The sequence below is a fragment of the Petromyzon marinus genome, chromosome 27, assembly GCF_048934315.1.
Source record: "Petromyzon marinus isolate PM22_M1 ecotype Great Lakes invasive population chromosome 27, UKy_Petmar_22M1.pri1.0, whole genome shotgun sequence".
NCBI lineage: Eukaryota > Metazoa > Chordata > Hyperoartia > Petromyzontiformes > Petromyzontidae > Petromyzon > Petromyzon marinus.
In genome coordinates, this window is record NC_133693.1 from 2,782,773 (window position 1) to 2,801,113 (window position 18,341).

At 43.0% G+C, this 18,341-nt stretch overlaps 1 protein-coding gene across 4 annotated transcripts in view; it reads left to right on the forward strand.

The window, feature by feature from the left end:
• The first annotated feature begins 1,157 nt into the window (after positions 1–1,157).
• The window catches only part of LOC116946639 (uncharacterized), a 28,679-nt gene continuing 11,495 nt past the window's right edge, over positions 1,158–18,341 (forward strand). For 2 of the 4 annotated variants that reach the window (XM_032961747.2, XM_032961752.2), the window contains exons 1-13: positions 1,159–1,312; positions 3,512–3,776; positions 3,905–4,802; positions 4,944–5,101; positions 5,290–5,420; positions 5,645–6,292; positions 6,463–7,081; positions 7,879–8,020; positions 9,193–9,352; positions 9,457–9,573; positions 9,702–9,794; positions 9,914–10,046; positions 16,711–17,122. In XM_032961747.2, the coding sequence (XP_032817638.1) occupies positions 3,530–3,776; positions 3,905–4,802; positions 4,944–5,101; positions 5,290–5,420; positions 5,645–6,292; positions 6,463–7,081; positions 7,879–8,020; positions 9,193–9,352; positions 9,457–9,573; positions 9,702–9,794; positions 9,914–10,046; positions 16,711–17,122 (3,758 nt within the window). In that variant the 5' untranslated portion in view covers positions 1,159–1,312; positions 3,512–3,529. Of the gene's footprint in view, positions 1,313–3,511; positions 3,777–3,904; positions 4,803–4,943; positions 5,102–5,289; positions 5,421–5,644; positions 6,293–6,462; positions 7,082–7,878; positions 8,021–9,192; positions 9,353–9,456; positions 9,574–9,701; positions 9,795–9,913; positions 10,047–16,710; positions 17,123–18,341 lie in introns of all 4 variants that reach the window. The other 2 variants (XM_032961748.2, XM_032961750.2) reach the window with 2 other exon arrangements.

Sequence of the window (18,341 nt, forward strand, 5' to 3'; positions counted from 1 at the left end):
ACACCACTACTACCACACCAACACCACTCTTACCACACCAACACCACTACTACCACTACAGCGCCACTACTACCACACCACTACTACTACACCAACACCACTACTACCACACCAACACTACTACTACACCACACCACTACTACCACACCAACACCACTACTACCACTACAACACCACTACTACCACACCAACACCACTACTACTACATCACACCACTACTACCACACCAACATCACTACTACCACTACAACAACACACCAACACCACTACTACCACACCAACATCACTACTACCACTACAACACCACACCAACACCACTACTACCACACCAACGCCACTACTACCACACCACTACTACCACACCAACACCACTACTACCACACCACTACTACCACACCAACACCACTACTACCACACCAACACCACTACTACCACACCACACCACTACTACCACTACAACACCACTACTACCACTACACCACTACTACCACTACCACACCACTACTACCACACCAACACCACTACTACCACACCACTACTACCACACCAACACCACTACTACCACACCAACACCACTACTACCACACCACACCACTACTACCACTACAACACCACTACTACCACTACACCACTACTACCACTACCACCCCACTACTACCACACCAACACCACTACTACCACTACAACACCACTACTACCACTACAACACCACTACTACCACACCACACCACTACTATCACACCAACACCACTACTACCACACCACACCACTACTACCACTACAACACCACTACTACCACTACAACACCACTACTACCACACCACACCACTACTACCACTACAACACCACTACTACCACTACAACACCACTACTACCACACCACTACTACCACACCACACCACTACTACCACTACAACACCACTACTACCACTACAACACCCCTACTACCACAACACTACTACCACTCAATGGCATGGAATCACCGCCCATCGACTCTGCAGCCTCCCATCATGGACCCCTCCCCTCATAGGGCCCCTCCCCTAATGGGCGGATCCCTTCCCTTCCGAGGGGCCCCTCCCCTCATAGGCGATCTCCTCCAATCATGGGCGGACCCCTCCCCTCGCCGGTGGCCCCTCCCCTCAGGGGCGCCTACTGCCCCGCCGCTCAATCCCCCTGGATCCCGCCCCTCTGCCGCGTCACGTGACTGTCTCGAAATGGCGGCTCTCGGTTCGCGCTGATTACCGTCCGCCTGGGCCTCGCGGTCTCCTTCCAAGAAACAAAACTTCACGCCTGAGAAGACGACTTCGCCGCGGTAAACTTCGCCCGTCGTCGTCGTCGTGTTTCCCGAGCACAGTTCACGTTCGCGACGTACGTGTCGTAACCTCTATGCGCGGGCCGATTGTTGTGTGGGTTGACCCGCTCGTCGCGGGGGCGTGAGCGCTGCTCGTGTGTGTGCTCAGGCGAGGCCTGGGCCTTGTGCCGTCCTCCCCGCGGCCCTCACGCCGCGCTCCCCCGAACTGTGCTCGCTCCCTCTAATCAGCGGGGTATCCTGCTCTCCAGGGTCTTTCCCCCTTGCTCCCTTGGGGGGTTTTCCGCCTCACTCGACTCTTAATATCGGGGCTTCATTTCACCCTTACTGGGCGTCTCCCGTTGAAGCACCGCTGTCTTGGGTTTCCGAATTCAATGTTCATCTTCACGCGGCGACTCTCACCATTCTCACCTGAGAGAGCGGTCTTGTTACCGAAGTTTTCCTCCCTCTCAGCGGGCAGCCCCGGCACTCGTGAGCGTCCTGGGACGATGCGAGGGTGAGCGCGAAGCTTCTGTGGTCGGTGCAGTGGCTGCACATTAGTCGCCTTTCTATTCGTGTGTTTCTTTCAGCTGGCGTTTTGAGTGCTCGAGTCTGGATGTTGTGCCATAATGCAGCCTCGTCGAGGCAGAGAGAGACAGGAGCGTGTGAAGTCGTGCGGTAGTGGAAATGGCGATGGTCATTGGGGCCCCGACCTAGTGTTTATAGCGCAGTTCGCTGCTTTCGATGGTTTGTATTCGTACATTTCCTTGCTTATTGTGGTGTTTGGGTAAATAACTTCGTGGTCCACGAGGATAACAAGCCCGCTTGTTATGGGGGCTCCCACGCGGAGTAAGATGGCGCTTTTCCCAGTGTTCGTGCGAGGCTTTGATAACTCCGCATGGTGGAGCGGGGTAGGTAGGTAAAGTCCATTGGGCTGTGAAGTCTTAGTTTATACCTGGTGGTGCGTGTTGATTTATTTAAATGAAATGCCTAGCCGGCTTCTGAGTTGAACTATTAATATGGTATGCTGTTTGTTTACATTACACTGTTCAGGGAGTGCATACAGTATGTTGTACTGCACTGCACGCTGCGACACATTCGCATAACAATGACACGCATTATCGTAAAAACTAATTTACTTGAACAAAAGTCACCACATTTAATGTTTAATCCGATAGTTATTTTAGCATACTTAAAAAACAACATTTGTGAATGGTAGCCAATGGAGAAAACGCGTCCAATAGGACGACTATCGCGGAGATAGAGCGATGAGATACTGAATGGACATGCGGTGGAATGACATGGATGCAAGTTGCAATGGTCCTTGAGGGCTTGAGACGGTGTGGGGGAGGCCTTCATCCAGCAGTGGATAGACTAAAGCGGATGATTAAACAATTGTATACTTTTTATCGCCCCACGGAGCGGATGTGTTTCAAATTGCAAATGTTTATTTGGGGTTCTTAATATGCCAACTTCGTGGCAGCGTCGAATTAAAAGTTAATGTTTTCACTGCAATGAACTGTACCTCGTAAAATGCTCTTGAGTCTGGAAAAGTATGCGTTGTAATGGAGTTCCTATGTAATGTGTAATGGAAAGCGTCGTTGTTTTTGGTCATCCCTATTTTATCGCGCGGTGCATTCGCCTTTAATTCTTGAGATATAATTCACTCGATAATCTCAGCAGTACGAATCCGTGACCCGAGTGGCTTTGGAAGATATTTTAAAACATCTCAAAATCCCTTGTACAGTGCCCATTTATTTATTATAATAACGTGGTGCACGTTTCCACACAGCTTAGTAGTGTTTTTTTTACGCGAGCCAATTTTGACAAACACTTGGAAAAGGCTAATCTTTACTCTAGATTTTATTTGTGCAGTCATTGGAGACGATCAATCAACTCGTTCCATATTTTAACCCGGCTTCATCAATGTTAACTGTCCAGATTCGATCAAGAGAGTTCACTTTGCTGGTGTCTGATCTGAGCCACACCATGACCTCCCGTTAGCAATTTTATAGTGATTCTAGCCATATATAAATTGCTTTGCATGAATTGCGCATGTTCAAGTGGGTGGCATTTATTGTTTACTGTGTATAAAGATTTTAATTTGGGCAAATACTACAAGTGTGATGCGAATCCTAGCTGTTAATGATGCGTATTTTAAGCATGTGCTGGTTTTTCCGTAGACAAAATCAAGAGTTGTGTTTCTCCTCTGTTTTTGTTTAGCATTGAGATGCAACTATTATGGCAGACACTGACAAATCTGATGCTAAATTTATGTCAGTGACGAGCACTGACCAGGTTTCTGCGAATGCAGAGAAGAGCGCTACTGAGGACGTGAACTCACAAGCGTCTGACGGTAGAGAAAATAAGCTTGAAAGTGGTAGTCCTGTCGGTGGTTCAAAAGATCCTGCAGAGCTGGAGTCTATGAGAGGAGATGCTTCCGGAGGATCAGAAAGTGAACTTCAAGAAACTGCCTCCCAGCCCGAAGGTAATTTTAAGCTTCTGTATCATAAACATGACACTATTATGAAGAAGCGCAAATAATTTTTCATAAATTGTTTCCAGGTTACACGTGTCGTGCATTGCATAGCTGAAGTGGTAATTTTGTCGTGACAGAAAACGACGAGGGTGTGGAGGAAGAGGGAGACAACACTGAGGATGAAAAGAAAGCAAAAGAATTGCGAAAGACGTGGGGGTTCAGACGAAGCACCCTGGCACAGCGTGATGGCGAAAGTCTGAGCGATTCACAAGAGGAGAAGCCCATGACACGGGGACGCAGCTCTTTTACCTTACAAATCATGCCCAGGCGCAGTGGGCGGTCGACGAAGCGTTCGCCACATGTACAGGCCTTCCTCGCCCCAAAAAGTCGGAGTAAAAAATCGTCTGGTTCCCCTGCAAACTCTGGTAGCAGCTCGCCAACGTCGAGCAGGTCAACAGCTGGCTCTCCCGTGAAGGAAAGTAAAGACAAAATTGACTTGAGTAGTGATAGTAAAGGCTCTAGTAGGTGTGATAAGGATACTGTGATGTCTGAAAATAAAGAAGCGGCAAGTTACTTTTCTGAAATGTCCATTAACAAAGCGTGTCGAGATAAAATTGCCAAAATAGAGTTAACACCTCTGCCGACTGCTATTCTGAGGAAAGAGGAAGATTCTGCTTTGAAGCCCATGTGTGGAAGTAGTGAAGATGATCTTCCTCTCAAAGAACTGCAAGAGAGGTTAAGGAAGAAAAAATTGGAGCAGCAACAAATGGAAGCCCGTTTGGGAGCTGTGGTTGAAAAAAGCAAAGTCACATCAGAAAATTCAACACCAGTCGCTGATGATAACAAAGTTAATGATGTGAAACATCAAAACAAATCTGAAAATGAAGGTTTGCAAGATGTAGCAATAGTTGCTGCTGAAGACGCAAACACTGATGACAAAAATCAGTCACTTGGCTGTACAGGGAACCTGTTAGATCACGACTACGCCTTTCAAAAGAGAACTGGGTGCATCTGTGGGAAAAATAATTTTGACAGGTAAGCATATTCGCCAGAGCATTAGCTGCATTTAACTTGTGACCATATAATTTACAGTCGGCTTTTCTTTGAAGCACTGCACTTTGAATTTGGCGTGCGTTCATTTGTGAAAATTGAAATGCCCCCGTTTACATTGTGCAGAGTTCAAGTGTTGTGCAAGCAGTGTGAGGAGTGGATTCACGGCAGCTGTGTGGGCCTCACGGTGGAGCTGGCACTTGAATTGGAAAAGGACAACAAGGTTTATTTATGTCCGCGCTGCTGTCCTATGGAGAGTGATGATGAAGACCCACATACGAAAGGTATACATGCGTGTTGTTTTTAATTTGCATTTTCTACTTTAATTTTACAGAGGAGTAAGCATTTCACCAAAATTTTATCTTGTTACAAATGCCATGTTGAAAGCACATGAGAGAGCAATCTTTTCACATATCTGGGTTTTTACTTGTTTAATCTTGATTTCTGTGCCTACCCTTTTGTTTAATGCTAGGTCCTGGTCTAAGTGCAAAGCCGGCATCAAAAGGGGAGTCTGGGGACTCCAAAAAGTATATGGGAAAACTAGAGCAAGCAACTGAACCTTTGGATCCTAAAAGGCCAAGAATTAGGATACAACAAGAAGAGGTAAGGAATGTGTAATTCACCGTCTCTGCCTTTTTATTCTTTTGAACATATTGTGTGCAGATTATATGTTGAAACTTTTGATTTTCCTATTTGTATGATTAGATAGCATTCAGTTATTTTGCATTACAATTTGTTGGGCCTCGAATGGTGGGATAATTGTTTGGGGTGCTTGTTCAGCTTATTATGATAATCTGATTGAAATGTGGTGTATTTCACTCTTAAAGCCTGCAAAGCAGCCAGAACCTGTTGCAATGGACCCAGAACCTGCTGCAAAGGACCCAGAACCTGCTGCAAATGACCCAGAACCTGCTGCAAATGACCCAGAACCTGCTGCAAAGGACCCAGAACCTGCTGCAAAGGACCCAGAACCTGCTGCAAAGGACCCAGAATCTGCTGCAAAGGACCCAGAATCTGCTGCAAAGGACCCAGAACCTGCTGCAAAGGATCCTGAACCGGCAGAAAAACAATCAGAACCTGCAACAACGGAATCGGAGCGGTCGGCAAAAGTCTCGGAACCCGCGGAAAAAGAGACACAGCCTGCACCGCATGAGCCGGAACCCGCATCAGTCTCGCAGAAGTGTGTTGTTGTCGAGTGTTCCAACAATGCCCTAGCTGGCTCGGTGTACTGTAGCAACGAATGCATCTTAAAGCACGCCGCCGCCGCACTGCAGAGCATGCGCAAGGATGGTGCCAAACAACAGGTCAAAGGCAAAGATGCTGTCAAGGGTAAAGGAGGGAAAGTTAAGGATAAGAAAAACAAGAAGAAAAAGAAAGGTTTGCTCGACAAGTCCCGGGATCAGAGCCCGGCGAAGCACGAAAAAACGCCCAAGTCCAGACTTCGGTCCGCAAGAGCTGACGAGAGTTCCACACAGGTACATTTTGGCACAGATATGCACATTTTGTTCAGTCGTTAAAATATACCTTACTTAATCAAATCCAGGGTTAACGCAATGGTGTATTAATCTATATATTTCAATTTACGGATATTATAAGTTAGTTCGTTTATTTACCATTTTGTGATGTGTTAAATGTTGTTTTTCAGAAGAGTAAGGCTGGAAAGATTGCTAAAAAATCAGTGGCGGCAGCAAGTAAGGACTCCAAACAAGCCAAAGAGTCTCTTCCCACAGATAAGGGAAAAGGAAATCCTCAGGCTTCAGTCACAAGGACTGCATCAGAAGAACGATCCCAGGAACATTCGGCTGCAGAGGTGGCCAAAGCTGCAGCGAAAGTAGATGCTCTTAAACATACTGTAAAGCCGGGTATGAAGCAAGCAACATTTAAGCCGTTTGTTAAGGTAGAAGGCAAGTTAAATGTGAAGTCAGACAATGCTAAGCAACTCATGAAGCATGACATTGGTAAGTCTGTTGTCAAACAAGAAGCTACTAAGACATTGATCAAGCAAGACATTTATAAACCAGGTACCAAGTTAGAAACGTCTAAACCTGGTTTTAGGCCAGTTGTCAAGCATGAGATGGGTAAAACGGTTGTCAAACAAGAGGCGAGTAAAACGGTCTTAAAGCACGAAGTTGCAAAAACAATATTCAGGCCAGATAAGTCTGTTGCTGGAACACCAGGAATCAAAATGGAGAAACCAACAGCTGCTTCCACAACTCCTAAAATAGAAAAGGCTGCAGTAGCTTCAACTTCTTCATCTCATCAAGGTACATCATAAATAATGGATAAATATACACTTTTTTTACAGTAATCAATACCCCGATTCATTTAAAAATATTCTTTCTCGCATCATTACCCCAATCTGTGTTTAGTAATAGGCCTGAAGGGGTGACGTGACACTTGCCTGACACTCATCTTACTCACGACTGACGTTCACCTGCTAAGTCACCACCAAGGAGACCACTCACCACTCACCTGACCACAGAAACTACTGAGTACGACTCGTGCATTACACCCTCGTCACATTTACCACTTGCCAATCACCACTTAACTGACACCTAAAACCAGACAATTTCACTCGCCTTGCACCACACGCCTGATGCTGCTCACCAGAAACTCACAACATTTATCACTCACCTGACACTTCGCGTTGCACCACACGTTCACAAATTATGGACTGATATCTAAACGTTAAAAATGTTCCTGTTGACATAACTTTCATATTTCCACCCTGCTTGCCTGAGCTGAGCATGCTAATTAGTCTAGCATTCATCAGGAATTCTAATCTGGCCATTGGGGGGGTTGAGGGTTTGGGGTGATGGTCACATGACCTTTAGTGATGACGGACTTACAGGAAGACTTGGGCATGCTTGATTGATCATTGACGACAAGCAGACAATGGGATGGGGACAACCACATTTTATATTTGAGATACAAATTAAATGTTTTCATACATTGAGCTACATTTCAATTAATCTGGTCCACTGCTGTGTTTCTTTGCAATTTAAAATGAGATATGCCTTAATACAAAAAATGTGTTTCGTGAAATGTTTTTTTGGCTCAGTTTCCAAAGAGAAAATACTGCATAAGGAGACTGTAGGGCCCTCTGGCAGCCACCCAGCGTCAAGCCACCAAAAGAACCACCCATCTGTGGAACAGATCCGTCAGAATGTTCGAAGGACACTCAAGGATATTCTTGCCAAACGGTAAATAGTCAAGAATTTTTATTTAAAGCTTTCGTGACTGCAGGGATTCATATTCTTGGTTCTTTCGGTAAAGTCACGTAGATAGGGAAACAATAAAATAATAATAAAATTCTTGCTGTGGTTTTCACACCTGATGATGATTGCTTGTGTTGCAGTCGAAACGTCGTGAAATTTTATTGTTTTATATTTTTATTTTATTGTTCCCCTTTTACGTGACTTTACCGAAAGAACCAAGAATATGGTAAATAGTCATGTTCGTGTAACTTGAAACACAGCTGATGTTTAGCTGAGCCATCAGTGCTTTATTTTGTAAAGTTGAAATAAAAGACCACATTTGCCAAACTGGTTTAATTTGAAAATTATATAGGCTGGTGCTTCTCAATCATTTCAACTTGATATATATTACGTGCATATATTTGTCCGAGGAGGCTCCATTGTACAGAATAGTTCACTTGCCGTTATAGCAAGCTATGTTAAGGTTCATAATCTTGTAAAACGTGAAATATGTATTTATTTGGTATAATACGGGTTAGACTTAATAGATAATGTTTTACCAGCATTAAATAACGTTTGCTAATTTAGCATTTGGGTTTTATGAATCAATGTTTATCCCAATCTTGCCGGTTTAAACAAATTGTGTGAACATGCGTTGATGTGGCCCTGCAGGACTATAGACTAAAATGTTTCACTTATGTTTTTGGTTGTCAGCGACCTTTGTCAGTGTAGTTTTTTCACAGCACTATTCTTATATCTTTCTTGCATTTTTAGCAAACAGTTTCATTTCATATTGGATTTTGGGTTGTGAATGTTTCACCATAGGCTCTGCCATAATTTAAAAGTTAATGTACTAGACTTGCAATGCAGATGTCACCAGTGTAAGCTCCTAATGTGGCTGTTGAAACAAATGTCACTTTTCTTGAATCCCACCTCGGTGCACCTTTGCGTGTAAATGTCACTTGGCAGGTTGCATGGTGTGGGGTAAGATGTGGGTTCTCCCACTTCTTCCAAGATGTGGAAGAGTGCCAAATACACTGTTGAGCTGCTCACTAGAGCTTCTATTAACAGAGGCCTTTCCTGTTAGAGTGACATGAGCAAGACATTGCAGGGCTGCACCTTTGCTGGACGTTCTGCTGTGTGGGACATTGATTGCAACCTGCCCTGTTGCACAACAGGTGCAGCGACTCGGACGACCTCACTGTGGCAGAGGAGGAGTTGGTGAAGGTGGCAGGGCGCATCGAGAAGGAGCTCTTCTTGCTCTTCCAGGCTACGGACAGCCGCTACAAGGGCAAAGTCCGTGGCCTTATCCTCAACCTGAAGGACCCCAAGAACCAGGTTGGGAGTCTAACTTCACACATTTCACACAGAGCTGCTGCCCCATTGCTTGTTGGTGTGTGTGCATTAAGTGGCTGACGATTACCACTGCACTGTGTATGAAGGGCCTCTTCCGGCGCGTATTGGTGGGGGACATGACGGCGCCTCGCCTGGTTCGCTTGAGCCCTGAGGAGCTGGCGTCTCGCGAGCTTGCCTTGTGGAGGGAGAGGGACAGCAGTAAAGTAAGATGTCTCTCCTTGGACGTTTTTCCTGAGCTTTATAAATACATAGGTGCCTTGTTATTTTTGGTGCCGTAGCATATCTTTAGAGAGGGCATTTAAACATTAATGTACGTGTTGGTCCTGTCCAGATGATGAAACGCGAGTCGTGGGAATCGGAGCGGAGGCATCGGCACAAGGTGGAGGTGGACATGGAGGAGAGTCCTCCACATCCTGACTCTGAGGTTGACCTTTGTCACGTTTCCCCCGTTTGAGTTTTCCGGTAACTGCTATGCTGTGTCATGTAGGACCATGCGCTGCACGCTGTTTTACACCAGCTGATGACCTGGTGTGTGGCCTGCAGGAGGCAGAGGAGAGCATTCCTGAGGGCTGCAAGGCTGAGACTGCAAAGGCCGACATCATGTCTAGCATGCTCACCGACACCACTGACCAGCACAAGGCTCATCTCTTTGACCTCAATTGTAAAATCTGCACAGGTAACCGTGATGGATCTCAGCAAAATGGAAACCCTCTACACTCATGCAATATAGGGCTCCATATGAAAAGCTGTTTATCAGTGCATTGCCAGGTGGTGTGCCTCCACCACGCCTTGCAGCCCATGAGAGATATTTGACCTTCACGCTGTTTAGTATGTTGCGGGGTTGGTGAAGGTGCGGAGAGAGTACACAACATCAATGGAATTGCTGAACTGCCCTTTGCTGCCCACATTCTATATTGTTTTTTTGTGCATGGTGGTCACCCATCCAGCACTGTCCAGGCTCTCTGGACAGTGGTCCTTGCCGTTTTATAAATATAAACCGTATTTAATCTGGGAAATGTCCTCAAGGACTCAAGGTTTCCTGTACTTTGCTTTATAAAGAGGATTATTGGAATAGTTAATTCGGTTATTGCGCTTGAGCTAGTTTTTTGTTCTTTCAATGACAGTGCACAAATATGGAGTGCTTGAACAACTTGACTCATGCATTTCTGGTTGCCTGAGTTATTTTATATGCATACATGACTGCGAAGAGTAAAACACGGCACCCACGTTTCATTTATGAATTAACGCATTTTTACTGATTGATGGGTAAGGTTCAAGCTGGCACTCATCGGGTGTGCCATCGAGTAATGGAATTGTGGGATATGGTCCAAATGTAATGATTTAGTTTTAAAAATAATATTGAATTGCTAATTTTCAAGCAACTGCTGAGTTTCCACGATAAAGAAGGAGAGTTCAAGAAGTCATCACGAAGTTGGTGTCGCTACACTTCATCACTTCCTCCTGCGAAATCCTAGAGTTTCAAAGTCAACACCTGACTTCCAATGTTTGTAAATTACACGGTCCCACCATCTGGCTTTTCCCAAGGTCGTGGACCTCTGCCGAGTACAACTCATTGGCTACCTCGGTAAACTGCCATCCTACCGTCATGACATGTTATTTTCCACCTTTTACCTCCATGAAATTCCTACCATACTCTGCATACAACACCTGTTTTGAACCCAGAAGCTTTGCTATATTTTTAAGTCCAGCCCATTGAACTGTACAGGCTTCATCTCACCTTACCTTTGCTAAATTTGATAATACAAAATGGCTGTGTAGTCCAGGGGTTGGCAACAAGAGCCATTTTTTTGGAATTCGGTAAAAAAAACTCAATAATTCAAGAGCCGCAATGCATGTGAATACGAGAGGCGGTCCTTGATAACGTCACAAAGCAGTCGTTACAGAGTCACATGCGACTCCAGAGCCACAGGTTGCCGACCCCTGGTGTAGTAGATAACCTGCGATTAAGGCGCTTGGGGCTTAACCATAACTACTGTTGTCAACTTTAGGAAAAGGTAATTTTAAGTAATCAGTATCAAGCTCCATCCAGTACCTAAGACTAAGGTTGCTTCAATGACGATATGATACATTGTACGATATGTCTTATAATATTTCGTTTTGTAAAATATTGCTATACAGTGAAATCTCACCTTATGTTACAGTGTTTGTGGAGACCCTATATATTTATGTTTTATAGTGAAAATATTTTCTTGTGATATTACAAGTCCTACAAAAACATGCATCTGTATACATAACCAGATACATATATTTTATGAGACCTTTGCCAGTAACAAGATATAGTAATAGGTTTTTACCCTTTTAGCTGGCACAAAAAACTGACACCTTTATACAAGGGATCATGTTTGCAATAACCACAACACAAGCAGTCAAAAATGCAAACAAAAAGAAACAACTCTGATAATGATATGCACTGTTCTTGAATTTGATTGGTCCACACCCGAGACGGATTTGCTTAGAGCCTAGTCTCCACTGGTGTTGGACCAGATGAAGCCATAATTCATACAACTCAATACAGCGCACTATCAGAGTATTGAGAGCTCGGGGTAAGCCTTTACATTGAGACTTCCAAACATGATCCCTTGTATAAAGGTGTCAGTTTTTTGTGCCAGCTAAAAGGGTAAAAACCTATTACTATATCTTGTTACTGGCAAAGGAGGTCTCAATGTAAAGGCTTACCCCGAGCTCTCAATACTCTGATAGTGCGCTGTTTTTAAGTTGTACGCCTTTTGGTGTCATCTGGTCCAACACCAGTGGAGACTAGGCTCTAAGAAAAGCCGTCTCGGGTGTGGACCAATCAAATTCAACGACAATGCATATTATCAGAGTTGTATCTTTTGTTTGCATTTTGACTGCTTGTGTTGTGGTTATTGCAAACATGATGCCTTGATTAAAGGTGTCAGTTTTTGTGCCAGTTAAAAGTATAAAACCTATTACTATAGATACATTTGTACATTCACAAACATACTCGTGCATACAGATTCATTCACACCATATACATTGGCTACCTATCCATACATATTTTTGCATCCCTTTCCATACTCAAAACCATATAGTTACAAATCTATACGGTAATCCCTTGAGATTCGCTAAAATCTGTGTGTAAGTAGAATTTGCGAATGTAGATATATGGGTAAAGGGGGCGAGGTTCCCTTGTCCGACTAAATATGGGAGAAAATTTAAATGTTTCATAACATTTATCCTGTATTGTACACACAAATAACACCCATATACTCAAAGAAATGATACATTGTCATTTTGGAATTTGTATTTATATCGACACAAATAGTCATGGTCACTGGAAAGTTAATGATCACGCCATTGAGGCGTTCGTAGGGCACGTCCTTGACGAGCGGACGGCCAAATGCATGCGGTGACGTCACTGCGCGCCAGCACTGTGTGTGAGTGCTTCGAGTCCGAGTTACACAATGGCTTCGTGTAAGCACATGGGGGCGTGATCCACCACTGCAAGTACCCTTCCACCACGTAAAATGGCGACTAGTGGATGGAAAAAGGTGTGAAACTTCAACTGGTATACAAATCTTGATTTGAAGCTTTTGTGACTGTAGGAATCCATACTCTGGTTCTTTTGGTAAAGTCACGTAGGTAGAAAAATAATAATAGATCACGATGTTTCGATCGCCACACAAGCAATCGTCATCAGGTGGGAGTGATGTATGTTGAACTTCCCTCAAGACTTTTTCGATTTAAAGCTTTCGTGACTGCAGGGATTCATCTGGGTTCTTTCGGTAAAGTCACGTAGAATGGAGATAAAATAAAAATAATAAAATTCTCACGACGTTTTGGCAACAACGCAAGTAGCCTTCCTCAAGTGAAGAAACAGAACTGTCCAGAAGACGGCGCTTGAGTGGAGCGCTCTCAAGCGCTGTCTTCCGGACAGTCCTGTTTCTTCACCTGAGGAAGGCTACTTGTAATTAATAGGGTTTTCCCCCTTTTTTCTGGCAACAAAACTGAAACCTTTTTACAAGGATTCATGTCTGCATTGACCACAATACCTGCAGTCAAAATGCAAACAAAAAAACATCCCTTGGTGTGGACCAATCAGTTTCAAGGACAATACATATATTATAGTGTTTTTTGTTTGCATTTTGACAGCAGGTATTGTGGTTAATGCAGACATGAATCCTTGTAAAAAAGGTTTCAGTTTTGTTGCCAGAAAAAAGGGGAAAAACCCTATTATTACATTTTGGTACTGGCAAAGGAGGTCTAATGATGTAAAGGCTACTTGTGTTGTGGCCGAAACGTCGTGAGAATTTTATTCCGTTATTTTTATTATTTTATCCCCATTCTACGTGACTTTACCGAAAGAACCCAGAAGATGATTCCCATAAGACGGTTGCTTGTGCAGAGATCGAAATGTCGTGATCTATTTTTTTTCTACCTACGTGACTTTACTGAAAGAACCAAAGAGGAAGGTATACAAATGTAAAATCGCGAATAATTGAAGGTCACGACGAGATTGTCCTGTATCCTAGATATCCACATACATCATTAATAATACACGGTCACACATCCTGCCTGCCACACATTACAGAATCTACTCAGTGTTCCATATGTGCAGGTAAGCTCACACATGTACATTTCGAGACGGATGCCTTTTTCAGTCTGCATACACTTGGTGGTGCATTATAGCTATCGATTATTGTTACTTTTTGTATTTTATTTCTGAGCAAATATGTATGTTGAACCTCTTTTCGCACTGTATGTAGCCAATGGTGCTAATCAGAGGTGCTGGAGAAAAAAATTAAAACCAATAATTTAAATTTCGATTTAAAGCTTTCGTGACTGCAAGGATTCATCTTCTTTGGTTCTTTCGGTAAAGTCACGTAGAATGAGAATAAAATAATAAATTGATAAAATAAAATAACACAATAATATTCTCACGACGTTTCGGCCACAACACAAGCGGCCTTCATCAGGTGAAGGGGACGAGACTGTCTGGAGGACAGCGCTGTCCTGTCCATTCTACGTGACTTTACCGAAAGAACCAAAGAAGACCAATAATTTAGTTAAATGGCTTCTACCCATTTTATTGGTATGTTGTAAGTGATGGCATGGTGTTTACCGTATTTTCCCGCATATAACTCGCGGGGTATACCACTTTTTACAAACAAAACAAGACCCTGCGGGGTATGTCATAACTTGTTTATTTTTTTAATGGTAGGACTATCCACTATGCAACACTTACCTTTGACTAAAGCACTGCTGAATAAACCACTCGCACTAAAATTGCACATGTTATCACGTTTTAAATGATTCGAATTGTTTGTACAATGAAACGACAATGTTTGAAGTGGGCGCACTTTGTTTACCGTAATACTTTGTGTGGCTGTAGGGGGTGCGAAAGTTTCAGCTGAGGCTATGGATTGCACAATGGAAAGGGCCTTAACAAGCGTCTGGTAGACGCGGAATCATAATTGCTGAGTCCCTTAGGCCGCTGCTATTGGCTGAGCAATATACAGTCACGACCATGAGCTTTGTTTCAAACTTCCAATGGCTTTGTTGCCAGGAGGCAATGGCGTTACCGTAGTGCCGCTATTGTCTGCGCAGTGCGCAATCTACCGGTGCTAAAACTGTACAGGGGTAACTACCGGTCCAGTAGCTGTTGCGCAATCTACCGGTGCTAAAACTGTACAGGGGTAACTACCGGTCCAGTAGCTGTAATATGATGAGGTCGAATGCAGGTAAGCCTAACAGTACGCTTACTTATCTACCAGTTATTTATCGGATATTTACTTTTGTTACTTCATTTCCGGTTAGTTTGTTTTCTTTGTGCACGTTATGATTTTAACGTTAACAATTGATAGTGGAATGTATTACAATTGTAAACGTATTAATATGATGGAATTATGCTGCGGTAACGACGTTTAAAGATATGAATGCATGCGGGGTATATGGAGGTGCGGGTTATCTGAAATTTGTTTTGCGCACAACGCTATTTTTGTGGGGTATATACGTCTGCGGGTTATATGCTAATGCGTGCTATATGCGGGAAAATACGGTATACAATGCCATCTTTGCATAGTCTGACTTTTTATGTCATTGCACATATTTCTGGCAGATTGTTATAATATAGACTATGAATTTAGAAAAATTAGAATACTTATGGCAAGCTTATGTTCAGTGAACAGCAGTTGAATAACTAAATAATGTTTACTTAATGGAAGTATATCAAAGCCTGAATCCAACGCCATGGAAATTAGTGAGTTGCAAAATTATGGGATTTTTGTTCATCCCAACAATGTTCTGAAATTATCCTACCTGTAAATGGAGGTGTGTGGGTCCTCATGCCCATGACGTCCACAATTCAGGTAACTCGTGCTCACTGTTCTACCCAATCGCCAAACACTGGATATACAGTATTTCATGCATCGCTTCCTCTAGACATCCTAAAGGCATCTACGTATGAACAACAATGTTATTTTCAATTGCAATCATGTCTTGGTAATATTTTTAGTTCTTTTACACTAGTTAATTTTACTTTGATAAATTAGTTCTGGAGAAGGAAACAATTTGTTGTTTTTGTCATTCTTGATGTGACAACTACGTACAGTCAAGCTTAATCATGAAACATTTTTCATGGATTGTCACATTGCCAAGTTATCTGCCTCCATACTGCTAATCTAATGCTTCTGGTTTTGTTCCATGTAAGTCCATCACTCGTTCTAGTAATATTAATCGAGAGGCTGGGGTATTGCGCATTTTTATTGTAAGGCACCAGGGATGTATGGTATTGATAAACTTAACAATACCCTATTTTGACCTCTGTAAAAGTGACAATATTTTTGCAATGTTAATCTTCGTAGTGCACCACCTTATGGCCAAAGTGCGGTATTGCAAGTAATATGAAAAGTTAAATCGGGAACAGCCTAAAACAACTACCACAATCTTGCAATTCAGTTTTATCAAGGCGTTTTAGTTTCATTTTTGGAAAGAAATCACCCACTCTTGGGGCAAAGTTGTCCTCCAGACAGTCTCGTCCCTTCACCTGATGAATGCCGCTTGTGTTGTGGCCGAAACGTCGTGAGAATATTGTGTTATTTTATTTTATCAATTTATTATTTTATTCTCATTCTACGTGACTTTACCGATAGAACCAAAGAAGATGAATCCTTGCAGTCACGAAAGCTTTAAATCGAAAAGTTGGTACATGGTTATAAAGAAGCACTCTGGTATGGGCTTCTTATAGAATTAGTCACCGGTTTATGGGCCTTAATTTATAATGCCTGGGTGTTGGTCAGATGGTCATTGTCTTGACTTGTATTGGCTCTTGTGTTTGTGTGTGTGAATGTCTTGAGCAGGCCGCATGCCGCCACCGAGTGAGGAGACGACGGCCAAAAAAGTCAAGTTTTCCCTGCCAACAGCCAGTAGCGCTTCCCCCACCAAGAGAACCGACTCGACATTGGACAGGCCAACCACCCACTCTCTAGCCGAACCTACACCGATTGCGGACGTTTCTTCCCCCATCGCGACACCAACGAGCCAGGTTTCCACACAGGCAATGCAGGATTCGCCAGAGGAGCCTGCAGAGCCTGTAGCTGTCCCGGCAGCTGTGTCTGGAGGGACACCAGAGTCCAGCTCGGCTTCACCAACTTCGGTGGCGTTCACAGCAGCGCCCCTTCCTGCCTCCGCTGCAGAAGTGATAAAGGAGGAGAGATCAGCCAGTCCAGAGCCTGTCAAGTCTCCCCCGATCATCTCTGTACCTGTCGTCAGGTGCTGCAGTCACATGCAACTTATTACCCGTTTAAGTTAGTGTGGGATGTGGTATATTTATAGTGTTTAAAAAATTCACACTGTGCACTTACACGTAATGTTAAGATACTGGTAATTTTAATTATAACAGTTGAGGTTTGCTTCAACACATAGTTGTCAGTCTGTTGCTAAAGGGATGGTTTCCCATTTCGCATGAATTCACACTTTGCCGGTCTTTAACTATTGTAAAGGTTACACTTTTACATATACTCGTGACATTTATAATTGAATGGGTTTCATTAATTATCTCGTTTTTAAATGTTAAATACTATACATGTTTAATGTGAAACAAATCGGCACATTTTCAAATGTATTTCATACGTTTTGGTTTAATGAAAGTTAATTATTTTGATTATGCAGTTATGACACGAGGTGTAGTAGGATTGATAACCGTGTTAAGGTTGGAAAGTTAAGTATTCCCTCTGGTCAAATATTGCCAATGTTTTAAATGTTTAAGAGTAACGTGCAATATAAAACTTGTGTGATATGAACAATTTAGTTTTACAAAGTATATATGCAGATGTAGCATGTTTCCAGATTTTGTAGTGTACTGTAGTCGACCCAACCAGGTGCACAAAGATGAACATGTTTGTTGTGCCGAATTAGTTTAAATAGTGGCCAGCAAGAAAGTATCAGATGTTTGCGGGTGATTGGTACAAAACGTCGAGCTGATTTGCTGTTGCTTGCGCCATAGTAATGATAAGCACATAGGGTCGACTGCCATAAGAGTTATGTTGGATGAGTTGTTATGTCACGGTCATATCTACAATATAAACCTATTTCTCTGCATTATACTTTAGAAGCTAGGTTTTAAACCTATTATCCTGACTAAAGTCTTAAATCATTTTTAAACTTTCCCAACCTGGGCAGGTCTCGGTTGCATTGTTTGTGCTGAACATTAGGCATGTAATGTTTCATTTAATTTGTAAAAATCGATTCTTATGCTCACAAAACATTCGTTGAAATGTGGGTTAAGAATGTATTTTTGTGAAGATTGTAATGTAAATGTTTTTTTTCGGCCAATGGTTCGAATGAGAAATTTAATGTATGCAAAAATTGAATAGCTCGATAGTACAGATGAAATAGACTTAAATATGTTGGTACAGATGAAACAACATATTAGGTGGTATAATATAAACGGTACAGATGAGACAAAAATGAGGTACAGATACGACTAATG